The 17,360-nt window shown below is 44.7% G+C and overlaps 1 protein-coding gene across 3 annotated transcripts in view; it reads right to left on the reverse strand.

Moving 5' to 3' along the window:
* abca2 (ATP-binding cassette, sub-family A (ABC1), member 2) overlaps positions 1-17,360 on the reverse strand; it is a 592,651-nt gene that overhangs the window by 232,060 nt on the left and 343,231 nt on the right. For all 3 annotated transcript variants that reach the window (XM_070862856.1, XM_070862855.1, XM_070862857.1), the window contains exons 8-10: positions 16,702-16,920; positions 5,526-5,842; positions 677-836 (exon numbers count right to left, since the gene is read on the reverse strand). In XM_070862856.1, the coding sequence (XP_070718957.1) occupies positions 677-836; positions 5,526-5,842; positions 16,702-16,920 (696 nt within the window). The remainder of the gene's footprint in view (positions 1-676; positions 837-5,525; positions 5,843-16,701; positions 16,921-17,360) is intronic.

Here is a 17,360-nt window from a genome sequence, read left to right on the forward strand (position 1 = left end):
CAAGCCATTCCCCATCTAGTTTACCAGAACTTTCACAACTCACATCAATCTCGCAGCCCCACGCACTACCACCCAAACAGTTACGTGGAGGGAGTAGAGAAGCTGGGATTGTTCCCCTTAGAGCAGAGAAGGTTAAGGGAAGATTTAACAGAGGTGTTCAAAATTCTGAGGATTTTTGATAAGAGTAGATAGGGCGTAGCTGTTTCCACTGGCAGGAAGGGTCGGGAACCAGCGGAACCAGATTTAAGATAATTGGCAAAAGAACCAGAAGGGAGATGAGGAGAAATATTTTTGCGTGGCAAGTTGTTATGATCTGGAGTGCACTGCCTGAAAGGGATGGGGAAGCAGACGCAACAGCAACTTTCAAAAGGGAATTGGATATATATTTGGAAAGGAAAACAAAGCAGGGCTATGGGGAAAGAGCAGGGAATTGGACAGCTCTTTCAAAGAGCTGGCACAGGCACGATGGGCCTAATGGCCTCCTTCTGCGCGACATGATTCTATGATACGGTGTTTCAAAACATGAGTATTTATGAGTGGCGGTCCTGGAGCACAGTGCGCCAGTTATGGTGAAGTACGCTGACGAAAGCATGCAACTGAGAAAACTTAGAATAGGCACAAGACATGGGGGTTTGGTTTCATGAAGTAGTAGTTGGTAGCTTTGCTGGGCGCTCACCTTCTCTATGACTTTGTCCACCTCGGTGCCGACTGGCGAATAAAGGATTTTGGGATTAGTGGTCATGAGGTGCACCAGTAGTCCTAGGTTGCGTTGCTCCTTGCTGGTGAAGCCCAGCGAGCTCATGTTTCCCTGCTTCAGTGCCTCAGGTTCTATCGTTCTGACCAAATAGAGAGAAACAAAAGTGAGATGATGTACAACTGCCAGGAGGAGGAAAGGAACAACACATTATTATTAATAATAAAATGTATTTCTGGAGTACTTATTCCAGTACTGTAATGAGTTCTGGGGAAAATTCTGACAGATTTGTTTTAAAGCCACCAGTTAATACAGAATGTTTTAGTTTATAACCTGGAGCGATCTCTCACCATCGTAAACAACTTCAAGACGACAGGTGTCCAACAGAGAACAAATGGATATGTAGTTGGGCCCCAGAAGGAGCAGGTGCCATAGATTATATCTCTTGCTGGCCAAACTCGACAGATTCAAAATAAATAATAGAGGTGGAAATATATTTTAGCAGAAGGCTATTCCAAGTACATTTTCCCTAATTACAAGTGTAATCTTCTTCTATTGGTGAGAAAATACAACAAAGGATGTGTCAGAGTTTATGATTTTTTGGCCATTTTTCCATAGAAAGGACTTGGATATGAGCTCTGTCAAAATGTTTTGAGCAAAAAACTTATCTAGAAGGGGTTAAATTCTCAAGTCGGCCCTACAATGGTTGGGAATCCATAGGCAGGCAATTTGTAATTAATATGCAAGATGGAAAGTTGTTTCACTTCGAGACCAATCAATAGGCAATTCGTTAGCCACATTTGTTTAATCAAAAAGACATTTTGCTGTTGACGAACCCTTTTGATCTCTATTGATCTGCAGGAAAAGCATTTAAAACTGAACACAGATGCCAAAAATGCCAATCAAGAAGCAGCAGACTACACATCTATCCTAGGCAGGACAGGGCACAGAGAGATTGGTCTCAGAGGCTGAGCAAGTCCATCTACTGAAGTGGGCCAAGGCCTTGCGCGTTCTTTATTTTTATATCGCTTGTTAAGCAACTCTCATCAAACTCTTTGTTCGGTATGTTTTACTTAGTTTAGTCTAAAGTGGCTTAGAATTCGAACCAAACTTTGCCTCAGCTCATGTTGACTAAGTCAGCCTTAGGAGAGATTGAAGGAGTAGGTGTGTGTAAAACAGGAGATCCAGCCCAGGTGTTACACTCCTGGATCACGCATAAGTAGATATAGGGCGGAGGGAGGTCAACCCCCATGAAAGGTAGGCACCCAGGTTGTTTAAGGGAGCAACTGACGCCCCTGTACCCGAGAAGCTACCTAAAGCAAACCCAAATTTGTGACAGAATGTATAATTATACGATAAATTGGATGCAAGTAAAAAGCATCGGTAACATTAATGAAAACATAGCAAAGACTACAAAGAAAAATACTTGAGTCTCTGTTCAAGGGACAATAAAACTTACATTCACAAGTTTCTTGTTTTAGGTTGGTAGGACAATGAGAGTGAATGATAAGCAGTGCCACATGAGGCCAGTGACTGAAAGGGCCTAGAAGGCAAATACAGCACATTGAGGTATACCCGAGAACTTAAGGGGGTTATTTTGACCAAAGGGTGAAAACAGGCATTAAATGGGCGCTGTGCTGATAAGAAACACCTGTTTGAAAATCTGGATTTAGCACGCAATTTTTGGGCTAATTGATGATTATCATGATTTGAGTATGCTTGCAGGCGCTGAAAGTGACACTGCGGGTTTAGCACTCAAGCATTGAATAGATGCAATTTTGCTGAAGCTGTATGTGTAGGCTTCACTCACCCACTTCCACTGAAGGTGTGGCGTACGCTGGCTGGTAGAGAAGCCAAAGTGGAAGGAGGTCTCAAGGACCTAGAGAGAAGGCGCCCAGGTTCTTTTGTAGGGCACTGGAGGAGGAGGGAGAGTGGAGGAGAAGGAAGAGAGGAGAAGGGATGTACTCGACCTGCATGGGGCGGGGCCGGGGGGGGAGGGAAAGGAGGCCATAGAGGCAGCTAATCTGGCAGTTGTGGGAGGGGATCACCTGGGAGGTCACAGCCAAGACATGGCTCCAGAGCTGCAAGAAATTTAATGACTTGACACGAGTGGTCAAGGTAAGATCCCATCTCACAAACACACTTCTCAATAGCTGCACCACCAGCATCATAACCTCAACACACATCACCCATCATCTAACTGACATCCACACACACCACACTACTGCATCCTTCTCAGATATAACTCACACCTCACAACTCTTCAACAATGTGAGGCATCACACACACAAACACACCTGTCAATACACTCATTTACACTCTTTCTCTTCCAGGAAAAAAATATCACATAATAGGCAGCAGAACGACCTGACTGGGGGAGGACAACCACAATTGCTTGATATCACTTCCCTTGAGGAGGCAGTGCTAGTCGCGATCGGGAGGGGAGTGGGAGATGCCGTGGCCAGAGGCAAAGCAGGGGGCGTATCACCTAGAGGTATATAGCTACTCCAGCTTCCTTACAGAAGCACAACTATTCGTGATCTCCAATTCTCCAAAGCTATCTTCATTCCCAAGCACGATATGGTCTCATCACACACATCCTTCCTATGATACTCCCGGTGGGACGCATCGGGCACTATTGGGTAGCAGCCACGCAGGGTGGAAGGGGCACCACAGGTTCCACTTTTCCAGGGGGCAAGGTTGCATACTAGTTCTACTGCAGAGGAGTCACATGAGCCACACGCATTGCACGGTAAACCCTTCCAGCATTATCATTGCAGGCTCTCAGGAGCAAGATCCACCTTGCACCCTGGAGCAGGTGCAAGATGAGCAACAGCCACATCACCCCGACACCGGTGGAAGAGGAGGAGAAGAGTGAGGAAAAATGCACCACGTCAATGGCTACCATTGTTGCAAGCACCAGCTCAGAGACTGGCATCACACATAACACAGAGGCTAGGTGAACACCTCAGAGTTTAAATGAGGGACTCGCTTGGCCACATGTGTGCAGTCAGTGGCTCCCTGGACCATGGGGAATCCGAGAGCTCTCTGCGTCTGGTCTTCTCTGACACTAGGGAATGATCTATAGTCATTCCTGAGAGAGTATGGAGCCGCAGGGGTGCACAGCGGATTGGGATATGTGACTTATATTACCTGTGGCAGGCTGGAAGGTTCCAGTAGGATAAAAAATTGTTCTTCTGTGGCCTTGCCTGGCACAGGCAATGCAGTCCTGCCTTGCTGCAATGTCTGAGTCTTCGTTCCACGAAACCACAGATCTCTGCAACGACCTCCTTAGTGAAGTGCAGCCTCCTCATACACTGGTCTTGGGTCATGTGACTGTAGCAGTATTGCTCTCTGAATACCTTGGCTGGATAGGGCCCCCTGCTGAGAGGCGTTCTCACCCTCATGTCCCTCCTGTACCTCTCTCCTCCAGCGATTGGTGCTGCTTTGCCTCCCATTCCTCATAGAAGGGGACCCCGAGCAAGATGTCCATGACTAAGCACTCCCTTTCTCCTGTGACTCCTGTAAGGTAGAGTAGCTCGGCACTCACTTTTTTTAAGATGAAATCCTGAGAGACTTTCCAGAATAAATTTTGATAGCATGTTGGTGAAGTCTTGACAAAATGTCCCAGAATGTCTCAAAAGTCCTCTACAAATGCAGTGTAGTCAGTCGATCTCAATTAGCAAGTGAACAGTGAAAGCTGAGCATGGTTTTAAGTAGCGCCCGAAATCCTCAGCAATTAATTATTTACTCCTATTCAACTGGCCGCTTTTCTGAGAGGTCGTTAAATGAAGCATTGCCCACCAAAATGGGGTACTGCCTCTTGAATGAGCGCTAGCAGGCAATTTGATTGTCAATCAGCCCCTTAACGATCCTCTGGGCGGCTGTTCCGAGTACAGGTTTCAACTCCTTTACCAAGACAGCGTAGTGAACGAAATGCGGACTAAACCGGCATTGCTGCTTAAGAGCCTATCTTGACCACCTCAGAGGCTTCTTTAGCGCCCAAAGTAGCCGGAGAAAACCACCCCCATGCTCTGTAAAAATAAAAAAACACACCCTACCTGGGAAGAGGTGGAGGGGAAGAAGGGGGCGTGCTTTCCTGGCATATTTTTTTCCAAAGTTGAAGAATATAGGTGTGGCACAGTGAGCTAGAACTCCAACAGACTCTGCAACAAGTGGGAGGGAATGGGTTTACCTCACTAACTTTCCATGTGACGAGTTTGCTGATCTAACTAGAACTGCAGTGGGGAGGTGGCAAGCAGAGGCCATGTATTTCTGCACGGAGGGAGGGTCACCACATGTGTCTCCTACCAGTCTATTCTAGAGTACCACTGCCAGAGAGGAGGTCCTCAGACTGTCCTCTCACCAATGGAAGGTTCATGCCACAAGAATCCAAATGAGTTGGGAGGGAAATAAAGAAACAGTAATTTGAACTTCTATCTTCCCCGACTGAAAGTTAAAAAAAACACACATGCTTTCTCTGTATTATGGGTTGTTGTGTTCTTAGAAAAAACAGTTACTTTACAAAATACAATAATGGAAATAATGGATTTTCTCTCATGTCAGAACAGAGGATTGAGAGTGTCAGTAGTACGGAGTGTATGAGGGGAAATAGGAGGAGATGGTGCTCAAGGCAAATTAATCAACTTTGTCTGCAATAAGATGAATTGAAGCCAGCTCTGAGATGTATGCTGAGTGATGGGCAACAGGAGATGCAATTTGGCCCATGAATGAACTCGTGAGCGATAAAAGTCAAAAATTGGTTTTGAAGATCTTTTCTTATATCAATTTCTCACCACAATACCAGGATTACGTCAGCTTGAAGTTTTACCTGTTATTCCCACAGAGGATTGGCTGAAGGCCAGCCCAGAGCTGGACAAAGGCTGAAAACTGGGTGTGGGGATTTTCCTTCTCGGGCTCCTCTTCCTCCTCCGAGGTGGCATTAGCGGCAGTGAAGTTGCCGTTCCAGCTGGTACTATTGGCGACAGTAGGTGGGCTTTTGCCAGCACAGGCCCCCTTTGGGAGCAGTCTGGCAAGTCCTGATAAAGCATCCACATCTTTGAGAATCTTTTCCACCTCAATGAGGTCTTCAAGTAAGGCCCGAAGGTGATGCTGAACGGCTGTGCTGTTCACCTCATTCAACTTGAGCTGCACGTGGAAAAGGAAAGAATTACAGAGTGGGTTATAATCAGTGTGGTATATAAATACAAGTTGTTGTTGCTATAGTTATTCACAATGTACTAAATAACACAAGGATCTGCCATTAGGTGATGCTAAGAGTCAATGTGATTCTCATTTGATATTTCAGGTTGGTTGGCCAATTCTCTTCCATTATTGGCTTTTTTCAAACTCCTGAATACCAGCTGCTTACTAAAATGCTACGGGATTAGTCACCATTTGGGACTTGGTTGAATTGTGAGCAATGTACTGTTGACCCTGAGCACTTGTAGGACACACGAGCAGAAATCAAATTCTTACAAATCCAATCAATATTTCCTTTGTCAAACTACTTTTCAATGCCTAATCATAGGGAAAAATATCCACTCCAGCTTACAGAATTACCTACATCCATATCTCTCCAACTTGTGTCCTTCAGCAGAATAAGTATGTGTATTTTAATCCTGTGTTTGCATTTATAATTAGTGGACAGTATATATATGTATACAGTACATAATGAATGTACTATATAAGCACAATAAACAACTAATATAGTGTCTAATCCACCATTCAATCCAGCTTTTTGTTTAACTACTCAATTTTTCCTCCTCACCCAGTCGCCCATTTAAGAACTTTTGTCTACAACTATTTTCCGTGCAAAGCCTACATACAGGCCTCTCCACGACATTCACCACTAATACAAAGCTCATGAAAATCAAAGACGGCCAGCAAGGAAGTGGTATGGTGTGTGATGGAGAGAAATCTCTTTGTGGGGAAACTGGCTAATAAAACACAAAACTGGTACCACTCCATTTAGCCATTTTAACAAGAAAATAGGTAATGGCATTCTATTGCTCTCTGAATGAACTCGTTAATCTGATAATATTAAAAGGCACTTGAAAACAGTTGTTGATAGTCCCTATTTATAGGGCAGTTTTAAATGAAAAACCATAGATCTTTAGCAACATGTGCATTATGAATAACTACAAGGGTTGCGGCAGTCAATAATGTACAGAATAATGGATGGTCAGGATGAGTTACAAACGTAACAAGTAGGTTTGGGTGTCAGCAGGAAAACAGGAACAGGAGTAGAGCATCTAGCCCCTCGAGCCTGTTCTGCCATTCAATAAGATCATGGCTGCAACCTCACTCCATATACAGCTTCTTCATTTATTTAACACACAGGATCAAAACAAAGGACCCACACACCTGGAGTACACCCCTGACTGTCTTTGTGGTTTTATTTAGCTGTCACCTTGCTCCCTTGTTTGCTGTGTAACGGAGAACCGGGGGACACAGAAGGATGGCCCAGCAAATATATGAATGTCTACCTGTGCAACATTACAAAATTGGTATTTGCACACTCTGATACAGTATGTGAATGTGCAGTTTACATGCATATACTACATCGAGCAACATCAGATTGGATCTGATTCAGTTCCAGAAATTGTGCAGCAACTCCATTACAAATTCAAGTTTTCAGTGACAACAGTCCACACATCAAATGAATGCAGTGTCCTTGCTCTGAATGACTACAGCACAAAAGGCCAAACTTAATTTTGCTTTCCTCATTATAAGCAAAACTGCTATGCGGTACAGGCAGATTGGAAGTGATTCATTGGGAAGTTAATCTAATTCTGAGTTCAGTTGACTACAAAACACTTCAACTTCACTCTCGCTATTTATGACATTATCTGAATCCCTTGAGATTTCCTTGTAATCGCTCCCACACACCAATGCTCCACATGGACTATTCGGAAAATACAGGGGATTGGGGAGCCAAGTTTATTTTGAGTTGTAAGTATTAGATCACCAGATGATGGACCATCAATACACATACTTCCCCAAAGGGGTGGTGAGACATGGCTTGCGCTAGTGCGGTCCCACATGCTGAGTTCTCAATCTCAGCTGTGCCACTGTGCGGAGGGGCAATGAGAAGGTTGGGAGAGTCACCTGCAATGCCTCCAAGCGCACCGCTGCAGCTCCTTTCAGAGCAGCAATGTTGCTGGGTCTGGGAATACATCATCCACGCTTCTCAGCTGTAGAGAGGCCTGCAGAATCTTGGAAAGGGGAAGAGGAGAAGAATGCCTCAAAGAGGAAGTCTCACCCTCAACAAAAGTTAACATATCCTGCCAAGTTGGTTGGTTATGACTCTTTCAACTGTCCCTTTTGCCTTCCCCCCCCTCCCCCCTCAATTGCAATATATGTGATGCTGTTGTTGTTAGTACAGTTTTATTAGGTATTAAACGGAGTGGTTTGCAACTTTTTCATTAGTATTAATGAAGCAGCCTGACAATGTGTTACAGCCCCGGGATTTGAAACAGAGTGGCTGAGAAGATATTGCACATTTTAAGAACATAATATAAAAACATAAGAAATAAGAGCAGGAGTAGGCCATTTGGCCCCCCGAGCTTGCTCCGCCATTCAAAAAGATCATGGCCGATCTGATCTTGACCTCAACTCCAATTTCCTGCCTGTTCCCCATAACCCTCGACTCCCCTGTAGTTCAAAAATCTGTCTATCTCCATCTTGACTATATTCAATGACTGAGTCTCCACAGCTCTCTGGGGTAGAGAATTCCAAAGATTCACGACCCTCAGAGAAGAAATTCCTCCTCATCTCCATCTTAAATGGGCGACCCCTTATTCTGAAACTATGCCCCTTAGTTCCAGATTTCCCCCATCTGTATCCCTTTGCAGATTCTTTGTGTCCTCCTCACAACTTGCTTTCCTAATTATATTTATATCGTCAGCAAATTTGACTGCATTACACTCGGTCCCTTCATCCAAGTCATTAATATAGATTGTAAAAATGTTGAGGCCCCAGCACTGATCTCTGTGGCACCCCACTAGTTACAGTTTGCCAACCTGAAAATGATCCATTTATCCTGACTGTTTTCTGTTAGTTAGACAATCCTCTGTCCATGCTAATATATTACCCCCAACACCTTGAGCTCTTCTCTTGTGCAGTAACCTTTTATTTCGCATCTTATCGAATGCCTTTTGGAAATCCAAATACACTACATCTACTAGTTCCCCTTGATCCACCCTGCTTGTTACATCCTCAAAGAACTGTAAGAAATTTGTCAAACACGATTTCCTTTTCATACAATCAAGCAGAGTCAGCATGGTTTTATGATGATTTTCTGAAAGTCCTGCTACTATTCCCTTAATAATGGATTCTAGCATTTTCCCAATGACAGATGTTAGGGCAACTGGCCTATAGTTTCCTGCTTTCTGTCTCCCTCCTTTCTTAAATAGGGGTGTTACATTTGCAGTTTTCCAATCCGCTGGAACCTTTCCAGAATCCAGGGAAGTTTGGAAGATTACAACCAATGCATCCACTATCTCTGCAGCCATTTCTTTTAAGACACTAGGATGTAGGCCATCAGGTCCAGGGGACTTGTCAGCCTTCAGTCCCATTAGTTTGCCTAGTACTTTTGCTCTAGTGATAGTTTTAAGTTCCTCCCTCCATTTTGCACCTTGATTATCTACTATTAATGAGATGCTTTTAGTGTCTTCCATGAAGACAGATACAAAATATTTCTTCAAAGTCTCTGCCATTTCCTTGCTTCCCATTATTAATTCCCCAGTCTCATCCTCTAAGGGACATAGAAACATAGAAAATAGGTGCAGGAGCAGGCCATTAGGCCCTTTGAGCCTGCACCACCTTTCAATAAGATCATGGCTGATCATACAACTTCAGTACTCCATTCCTGCCTTCTCTACATACCCCCAATCCCTTTAGCTGTAAGGGTCACATCTAACTCCCTTTTGAATATATCCAACGAACTGGAGTCAACAACTTTCTTTGTAGAGAATTCAATAGGTTCACATTTATCCACATTATACTGTATCTGCCATGTATTTGCCCACTCACCTAACCTGTCCAAGTCACCCTGCAGCCTCTTAGCATCGTCCTCACAGCTCACACTGCCACCCAGCTTAGTGTCATCTGCAAACTTGGAGATATTATATTCAATTCCTTCGTCTAAATCATTTATATATATTGTAAATAGCTGGGGTTCCAGCACTGAACCTTGCGGTACCCCATTGCCACTGCCTGCCATTCTGAAAAGGACCCGTTTATTCCCACTCTTTGCTTCCTGTCTGCCAACCAGTTCTCTATCCACGTCAATACATTACTCCCAATACCATGTGCCTTAATTTTGCACACTAATCTCTTGTGTGGGACCTTGTCAAAAGCCCTTTGAAAGTGCAAATACACCACATCCACTGGTTCTCCCTTATCCACTCTACTAGTTACATCCTCAAAAAATTCTAGATTTGTCAAGCATAATTTCCTTTTCATAAATCTATGCGGACTTGGACCGATCATGTCACTGCTTTCCAAATGCGCTATTACATCTTTAATAATTGATTCCCCACTACCGATGTCAGGCTAACCGGTCTATAATTCCTTGTTTTCTCTCTCACTCCTTTCTTAAAAAGTGGGGTTACATTAGCTACCCTCCAATCCGTAGGGACCAATGTTTACTTTAGCTACGCTTCCTTTTTATATACTTGTAGAAGCTCTTACCGTCTGTTTTTATATTTCTTGCCAGTTTGCTCTCATAATCTATCTTCTCCCTCTTTATTATTTTTTTTAATCATCCTTTGCTGGTTTCTAAACATTTTCCAATCTTCTGCCCTGCCACTAATCTTCGCAACGTTATATGCTTTTTCTTTCAATTTGATACCACCCTTAACTTCCTTAGTTAGCCACGAATGGTCCATCCTTCTCGTAGAGAGTGTTTCTTTCTCACTGCAATATATTTACACCTTGTTATATTGATGGGCTAAGCATTACAGAAAGCCAGGGGGAGATCGATTGGTCGGTGTGAACATTATGGGTTGCCAGAGAAAGTCACATTGAGAGAGCTGATGGCAAAGGGAGCCAGACTTGAAGGATAAGCATCATAGGAAGCCTGATTGAGCTGGGCTGGGCTGAGCATCATGGGAAGGCAGAAGGAAAGAAGCAATGGCAATGAGAGCCAGAGGGAGGCCATATGGGGGGGGGGGGGGGAGGGGGGTATTGTCGAGGAGAGCCAGAGCAAGGCAGTATGGGAGCCAGATTGGGTGGGGCAACAAGAAGGAAAGCCAGAAGAAAACTGCTGGAATGAAGAAATAGGAAGGCGAATCAGATTTGACATAACCCAAGATCCTCATTTAAAAAGAAAATGTCTTCCATAGTCCCAGTGTAAATGTGCTCCAATGTAGACCAGGAGTTCCCATGTTCCATCCAACCATGCCACGTCAACGGATCTCAGGTAGGATGGCGGCTTCAGTGCCTCAAAACTAGGGGAAGGGGGCGCAGAAAATCAGCAAGTGCTCATATTGCTGCTAACTATTCAATGACGCTTGCTAAAAATCCATATACGTAGACATCAGGTGAAGGACGAATTAGGCTCATCAGTGATTTCCTCTGTGGTTGGAAAATCTTTTGACGTAATGAGCCAAATTTTGCTGGAAATAAATAATGGCATGTTAACGATGCACGCTGTTATTAATGTGGAGATTGGGCAGCATATTCAGGGGATTAAGAGATACACCGTGTGTTGCAAATCTCTCGAACTTGCTAGTCGATTTACGTCACTCCACCATTTACTTCGCATAAATGGCATCTCGCTCTTAACTTCCCCGTTATTCTTAAGATGCACCTATCCAACATGCACATTAATCTCACCATAGAAAGTTAGGGCTGGTTAATAAGAGTGAAGTATCTTTTTAACTATGTGATCATTGTTAATGCAATGCCAATCAACCTCTCAGACCTAGAAAGTGAATAAGTTAAACTGTTCAATCTCATTCCTGCATGTAGTCAATTGTTAAGAGATTCTGGGCCTGAAATTGAGGTCGGAGGCTTCCTTCGTACGAACGCCTCTGACCCGAAAAAAATCTACGAATCTACCTGTTGGTCCCGGAGCAACCTACGATTCCGGTCGGAGGCCTAGATTCGCTGTGTAGCGCACGGGGATCTGTCTTCAAGGTACACACTTTCTAGGTCTGAGAGGTCGATTGGCATTGCATTAATAATTATCACATGGTTAAAAAGATACTTCACTCTTTCAACCATGAGGGATTATGGAGCGTCCTCCTCAAATTCAGCTGCCCTCAAAAGTTTGTCACCATCCTCCGCCTAGTCCACGATGACATGCAAGCCATGATCCTTACCAATGGATTCACCATAGATTCATTCCACGTTCGGACCAGGATCAAGCAAGGCTGTGTCATTGCACCAACGCTCTTCTCGATCTTCCTTGTAGCAATGCTCCACCTCAACCTCAGCAAGCTCCCCGCTGGAGTGGAGTTGAATTACAGGACAAACAGGAATCTGTTCAACCTCCACCGCCTCCAGGACACATCCAAGGTCGTCCCATCTTCCATCATCGAACCACAATACTCAGACGACACTTGCGTCTGCACGCACTCGGAGACTGAACTCCAAGCCATCATCAACACCTTCACTGAGGCGTACGAGAACATGGACTTTACACTAAACATCTGTAAGACAAAGGTCCTCTACCAATCTGCACCCGCCACACAGCACTGCCGCCCCCCCCCCCCCCCGGTTATCAAAATCCACGACGAGGCCTTGGACAACGTGGATCATTTTCCATACCTTGGGAGCCTACTGGCAACAAGGGGAGACATCGCCGACGAGGTCCAACACCGCCTTCAGTGTGCCAGTGCAGCCTTCAGTCGCCTGAGGAAGAGTGTGTTTGAAGGCCAGGACCTCAAACCCTCATGACCAAGCTCATGATCCACAGAGCAGTCGTGATACCCATCCTCCTATATGGCTCAGAGACGTGGACTCTATACAGCAGGCACCTCAAAACACTGGAGAAGTGCCACCAACGCTGCCTCCGCAAGATCCTGCAAATCCATTGGCAGGATAGGCGCACCAACATCAGTGTTCTCGCTCAGGCCAACATCTCCAGCATCGAAGCACTGACCACGCTCGATCAGCTCTGCTGGATGGGCCACATCGTCCGCATACCTGCCACGAGATTCCCAAAACAAGTGCTCTACTTGGAACTCCAACACGGCAAGCGAGCCCCAGGTGGGCAGAGGAAACACTTCAAGGACACCCTCAATGCCTCCTTGAAAAAAATGTAACATCCCCACCGACACCTGTGATTCCTTGACCCAAGAATGCCCAAAATGGAGGAAAAGCATCCGGGGAAGGCGCTGAACACCGAGTCTCTTCGCCGAAAGCAAGCTGAAGCCAAGCGTCGACAGTGGAAGGAGTGAGCGGCAACCCAGGCTCTCCACCCACCCGTTCCTTCAACCACCATTTGCCCCATCTGTGACAGAAACTGCAGGTCCCACATTGGACTCTTCAGTAACGTGAGAACTTATTTTTAGCGTGGAAGCAATTCTTCCTCGACTCCGAGGAACTGCCTATGATGATGATGATGATGATGTCTTTGAGATATGCAAGCATAAGCTGGAATCACGTGGGCCTGGACAACCAATCACGATGCAGTATTCTCACTGATAAAAATAGGAACTCCGTTTGATAGTAATGGGAACTCGCACAATGAGAAAAACCCCTAAAGCACCCAAACACAGCATAATAAATAAATAAAACACCTCACATATTTAAAATTAATTGAGATTAAATGTAATTAAATGTTTTAGAAAAAATATATATTTTTTGGAATTTAAAAAAAAAATGTGTTTTAATAGTGTGAAAAATAAACTTACCTTAACGGACAGAATTTTTATTATAAAAATGTATATTTAAATGTAATTTTTATATGTTTTAAAACTCTTACGCTAGTAAAAGTAGGCTATGCACCTGATTTCACTATGCGTAAAAGTTTGAAGGACATTCGCTGGGCATGAGTTGGGCAAATAGCCCAATCTCTCCCGCGCGGATGTCCTTTCCTGTGGGGATGCGGAGGATCCGTCAAGAGAAATCTTGATAGATCAGAAAAGCCGGTTTCAGCACATGCGCATCGTGCCCCAAAAACAACTTTAGTGAGGCCTCGCCGGGTGCGTGCGTACTTCATATGCACCCGGCGAGGCCGAAATTTTAGCCCCTATAAAAATGCCACTTTTTTCATTTTTACATTTTGTTCTTAGTTTTCCTTGCTGTCTCTTTTTCTCTCTCCTTCTCAATCCAATCTTTGTTTTTCTTTCTGTATCTGATTTGACTTTAATTCACCCTCCTTCTCCATTGATCCTCGGTTTCTTTCTCAATCCTTCAATCTCTTTGGTTGTTCTCACCATTCACTAAGTTTCCGATGCCACGTTGTCCTCGCTGGGTCGTGAGCAGCTCGCACTTCCCTCAAGTTATGGTGGAAAACACTTGAGCTGAAGGTTGCAGGAAAAGGTCCAAGTAACAGATGCCCTGCTCCAGCATGATTGGGCCCAATGTCAAGGTTGACCTGTGAACACCTGGCTGAGGCAACCAGCTTCCATCAGCGCACAACCCAGGCAAGGCAAGGAAATTGGAGAGAAAAATGAAATGAAGCGCATTAGTCCTGTAAGGGAACCACTTGAGATGTCAATGCGATGAACCCAATGTGACCCCTTGAAGCCCAAAAACTGAAATCCTCTTCCTATTGCCCCACCGAGCTCCTTGAAACTGGTCACTCAAAATATTTAATCTGTTTTCGGCACTCTGGATCTGTTACCTTTACATTAAAAAAGTGGCATTGACTGCTAAACAATTGTCCCAATAAATCCCAGAGTGAACATACAAGGAATCAAATCAGTGTCATGTCCCCTTCAATTAAATGTTCTCACCAACATGGTATTCAATCTTCTGGCACCATGACACCCATTTATTCTATCAACCCATGTTCTGTCTCTACAAGCTTCAGGCTATTTTATTAAATAATTCAACAAGAGGCTTTTTAAAAAATAAAAGTGTATGCGGATGCAATTCAATGATCCTGCCAACTGTGCTCTGCGGCAGCAGGCTATTAACAGGTGCAGGAAGGCAACTTGCTGAGATTTTCCACAGCAATTTCCTTCTCCCACTCGGAGGGCAGGCTTCCCTCTGTTCAGCATCGTCCTACAGTGGCTCGAGCAACATCTTTAACTTGCCATGGCTGGGGAATCGTGGCTCTGGGGACTTTCTTGCGTCTCTATTACAGAATCACACAGCACAGGAGGTGGCCATTCGGCCCGTCGTGTCTGTGTCGGCTCACTGAAAGAGCTGTCCAATTAGTCCCACTCTCCAGCTCATTCCCCATAGCCCTGCAATTTTTTTTCCCTTCAAGTATTTATCTGATTTACTTTTGAAAGTTACTATTGAATCTGCTTCCACCGCCCTTTCAGACAGTACAACCCACATCTTAACAACGCTGCGTAAAAGAATTTCTCATCGTCCCTGATTAATTTGACAACTGCCCTAAATCTGTGACCTCTGGTTACTGACCCTCGTGACAGTGGAAACAATTTTTCCCAATTTACTCTACCAAAACCCCTTATAATTTTGAACACCTTTTTAAAATCTCCCCTTAACCTTCTCTGCTCTGAGCACAATCCAAGCTTCTCCAGTCTCTCCGCACAATAAGTCCCTCATCCCTGGTACCATTCTGGTAAATCTCCCCTGCACCCTCTTCAAGGCATTGACATCCTTCCTAAAGTGTGGTGCCCAGAATGGGACACAATACTGCAACTGAGGCCTAACCAGTGATTTATGGCACAAAGGGCTAGATTTTTGGTTCTCTAACTCCTCAGTTAGCGGCCAGACGGGGCGTTAATGCGAGTGTTGGAGTTTAGCGACCATGCACGCAGCTTTTAGTGTCCCGACGGAAAATTAATTAGAAGCTCACCGGGGGTGCAAACTATTCACGCCTGGCTACTGCCGATCACACCGATCATGACATAAGCTTGGTGCAACGGGCACGCTTGCTCCCCGGTCGGTAAATTCCGTGCATGCGCCTCATTGAGCGCCCGCCAATAACAACGTCTGGAAAAACAGTCAGTACAGGCTTGCAGAGTCGTTAACTGGTGGCTACTTAAAGGGATGAGGAAACGCTTCCCTCGGAAGTCACAGTCAGCCCAACGTTTACACAGAGCACGGTTCGTGAGCCTCCGAGTTTGCAGCGGAAGACAGACATAACAGTACAGCTTGAAAACAAGTGATTTTGAAAACTTTAATGGGTGCATTGGTATACGTTTAAGACTCAGCTTATCCCGGGATCTGATTCGGAGTTCCGCGCATGCGCATTGGGCCAGCAAAATTTACCGACCAAACTTTCATTGTCGCACCACCCCCACCCCAGCTCTGGTGTGCAATGGCTGATTTATCGCCCCCCGTCAACAATTCGACCAATTCTGACGAATTTCTAGGCGGGAGGCGCAAACATTTTCAAAGCGCCAAAAGCACCGCTCCGCCTGGATTAACGCCGCAACAGAGGCGCGACCGAATTTCTCCTCCAATGTATTTCCCAACATGTACAGCTGGCGGACGAGTCTCCCCACTGGCAGTGCCACCGAGGAAAATTACCCCACACCTATCATGGTGCCAACCTTTGTTCAGTTTTGCAGCAAGTGAATCGGGGATACTGCAGCTATTCTACATCACTAAGTAAATTCAGTGCAAGCATATCTCAATGGATCAGGGCTTCCTGATCTCTCATGCTGGAGCCAGACACCTTGATGGACAATCAAATGCATCTTCCCCAGTTGTGCAACTTTGACTAGTTGGGACACTACACAAAGAGGAACTCATCTTAAGGATGAGAACAATCAACATGGAATGAAAAGGCACACATCAAGAGGCCCAGCTCTCCCACATTGGGAAATCATTAGAATGTGCAGGAGGGTTCTACAAAGAAAAAAAAAAGAAGATTTTTTTTTCAAAAATCGGATCTAAATGCAACTCACCTTGTCCACGACTTTCTGGACGTCCACTTGGCTTTTAAGTTCATTGGCGAGTTCCTGAAAATATTCCTTCCGCACTTTGGTGGTGGTGTTACAAACAACTGCCCGGTAACCATTTAGCCTGGCCTTCTGAGATGCAGGAATCATTAGAATCTTCTGAAGATCGTCCTCTTCATCGTTACATGTCAGGTATTCCAATACATTGGGCATGAACAGAACATTCTAGAAAACAGAACAAAAAGTTTCATAAGTTGTGGAGAAAAAACACAAGATGAGGAACAAGCCAAGTCACAATACATTGATGTATCAAGTTATGGAAATTAATGAAAATGCATCATCTACTAATGTTAATGGTAACCACAGTAACTTAATTGATGGATTAAAAAAATGATTTGATCTTTCATGAGGATTGGCCTTGCAGTTGCACAGCAGTGTTGAGTTCTCAACTAGGAGGCATGGTCAATGTATGGCCATGGTCTGGAGAATGGTCAATGTATGGCCATTGTCTACAGAATGGTCAATGCATGGCCATTGTCTACAGAATGGCCAATGCATGGCCATGGTCTGGAGATGGTCTATGCATGACCATGGTCTGGAGTGTGGTCAATGCATGGCCATGGTCTGGAGTGTGGTCAATGTATGGCCACTGTCTACAGATTGGT

Source organism: Pristiophorus japonicus, chromosome 20 (genome assembly GCF_044704955.1).
Source record: "Pristiophorus japonicus isolate sPriJap1 chromosome 20, sPriJap1.hap1, whole genome shotgun sequence".
NCBI lineage: Eukaryota > Metazoa > Chordata > Chondrichthyes > Pristiophoridae > Pristiophorus > Pristiophorus japonicus.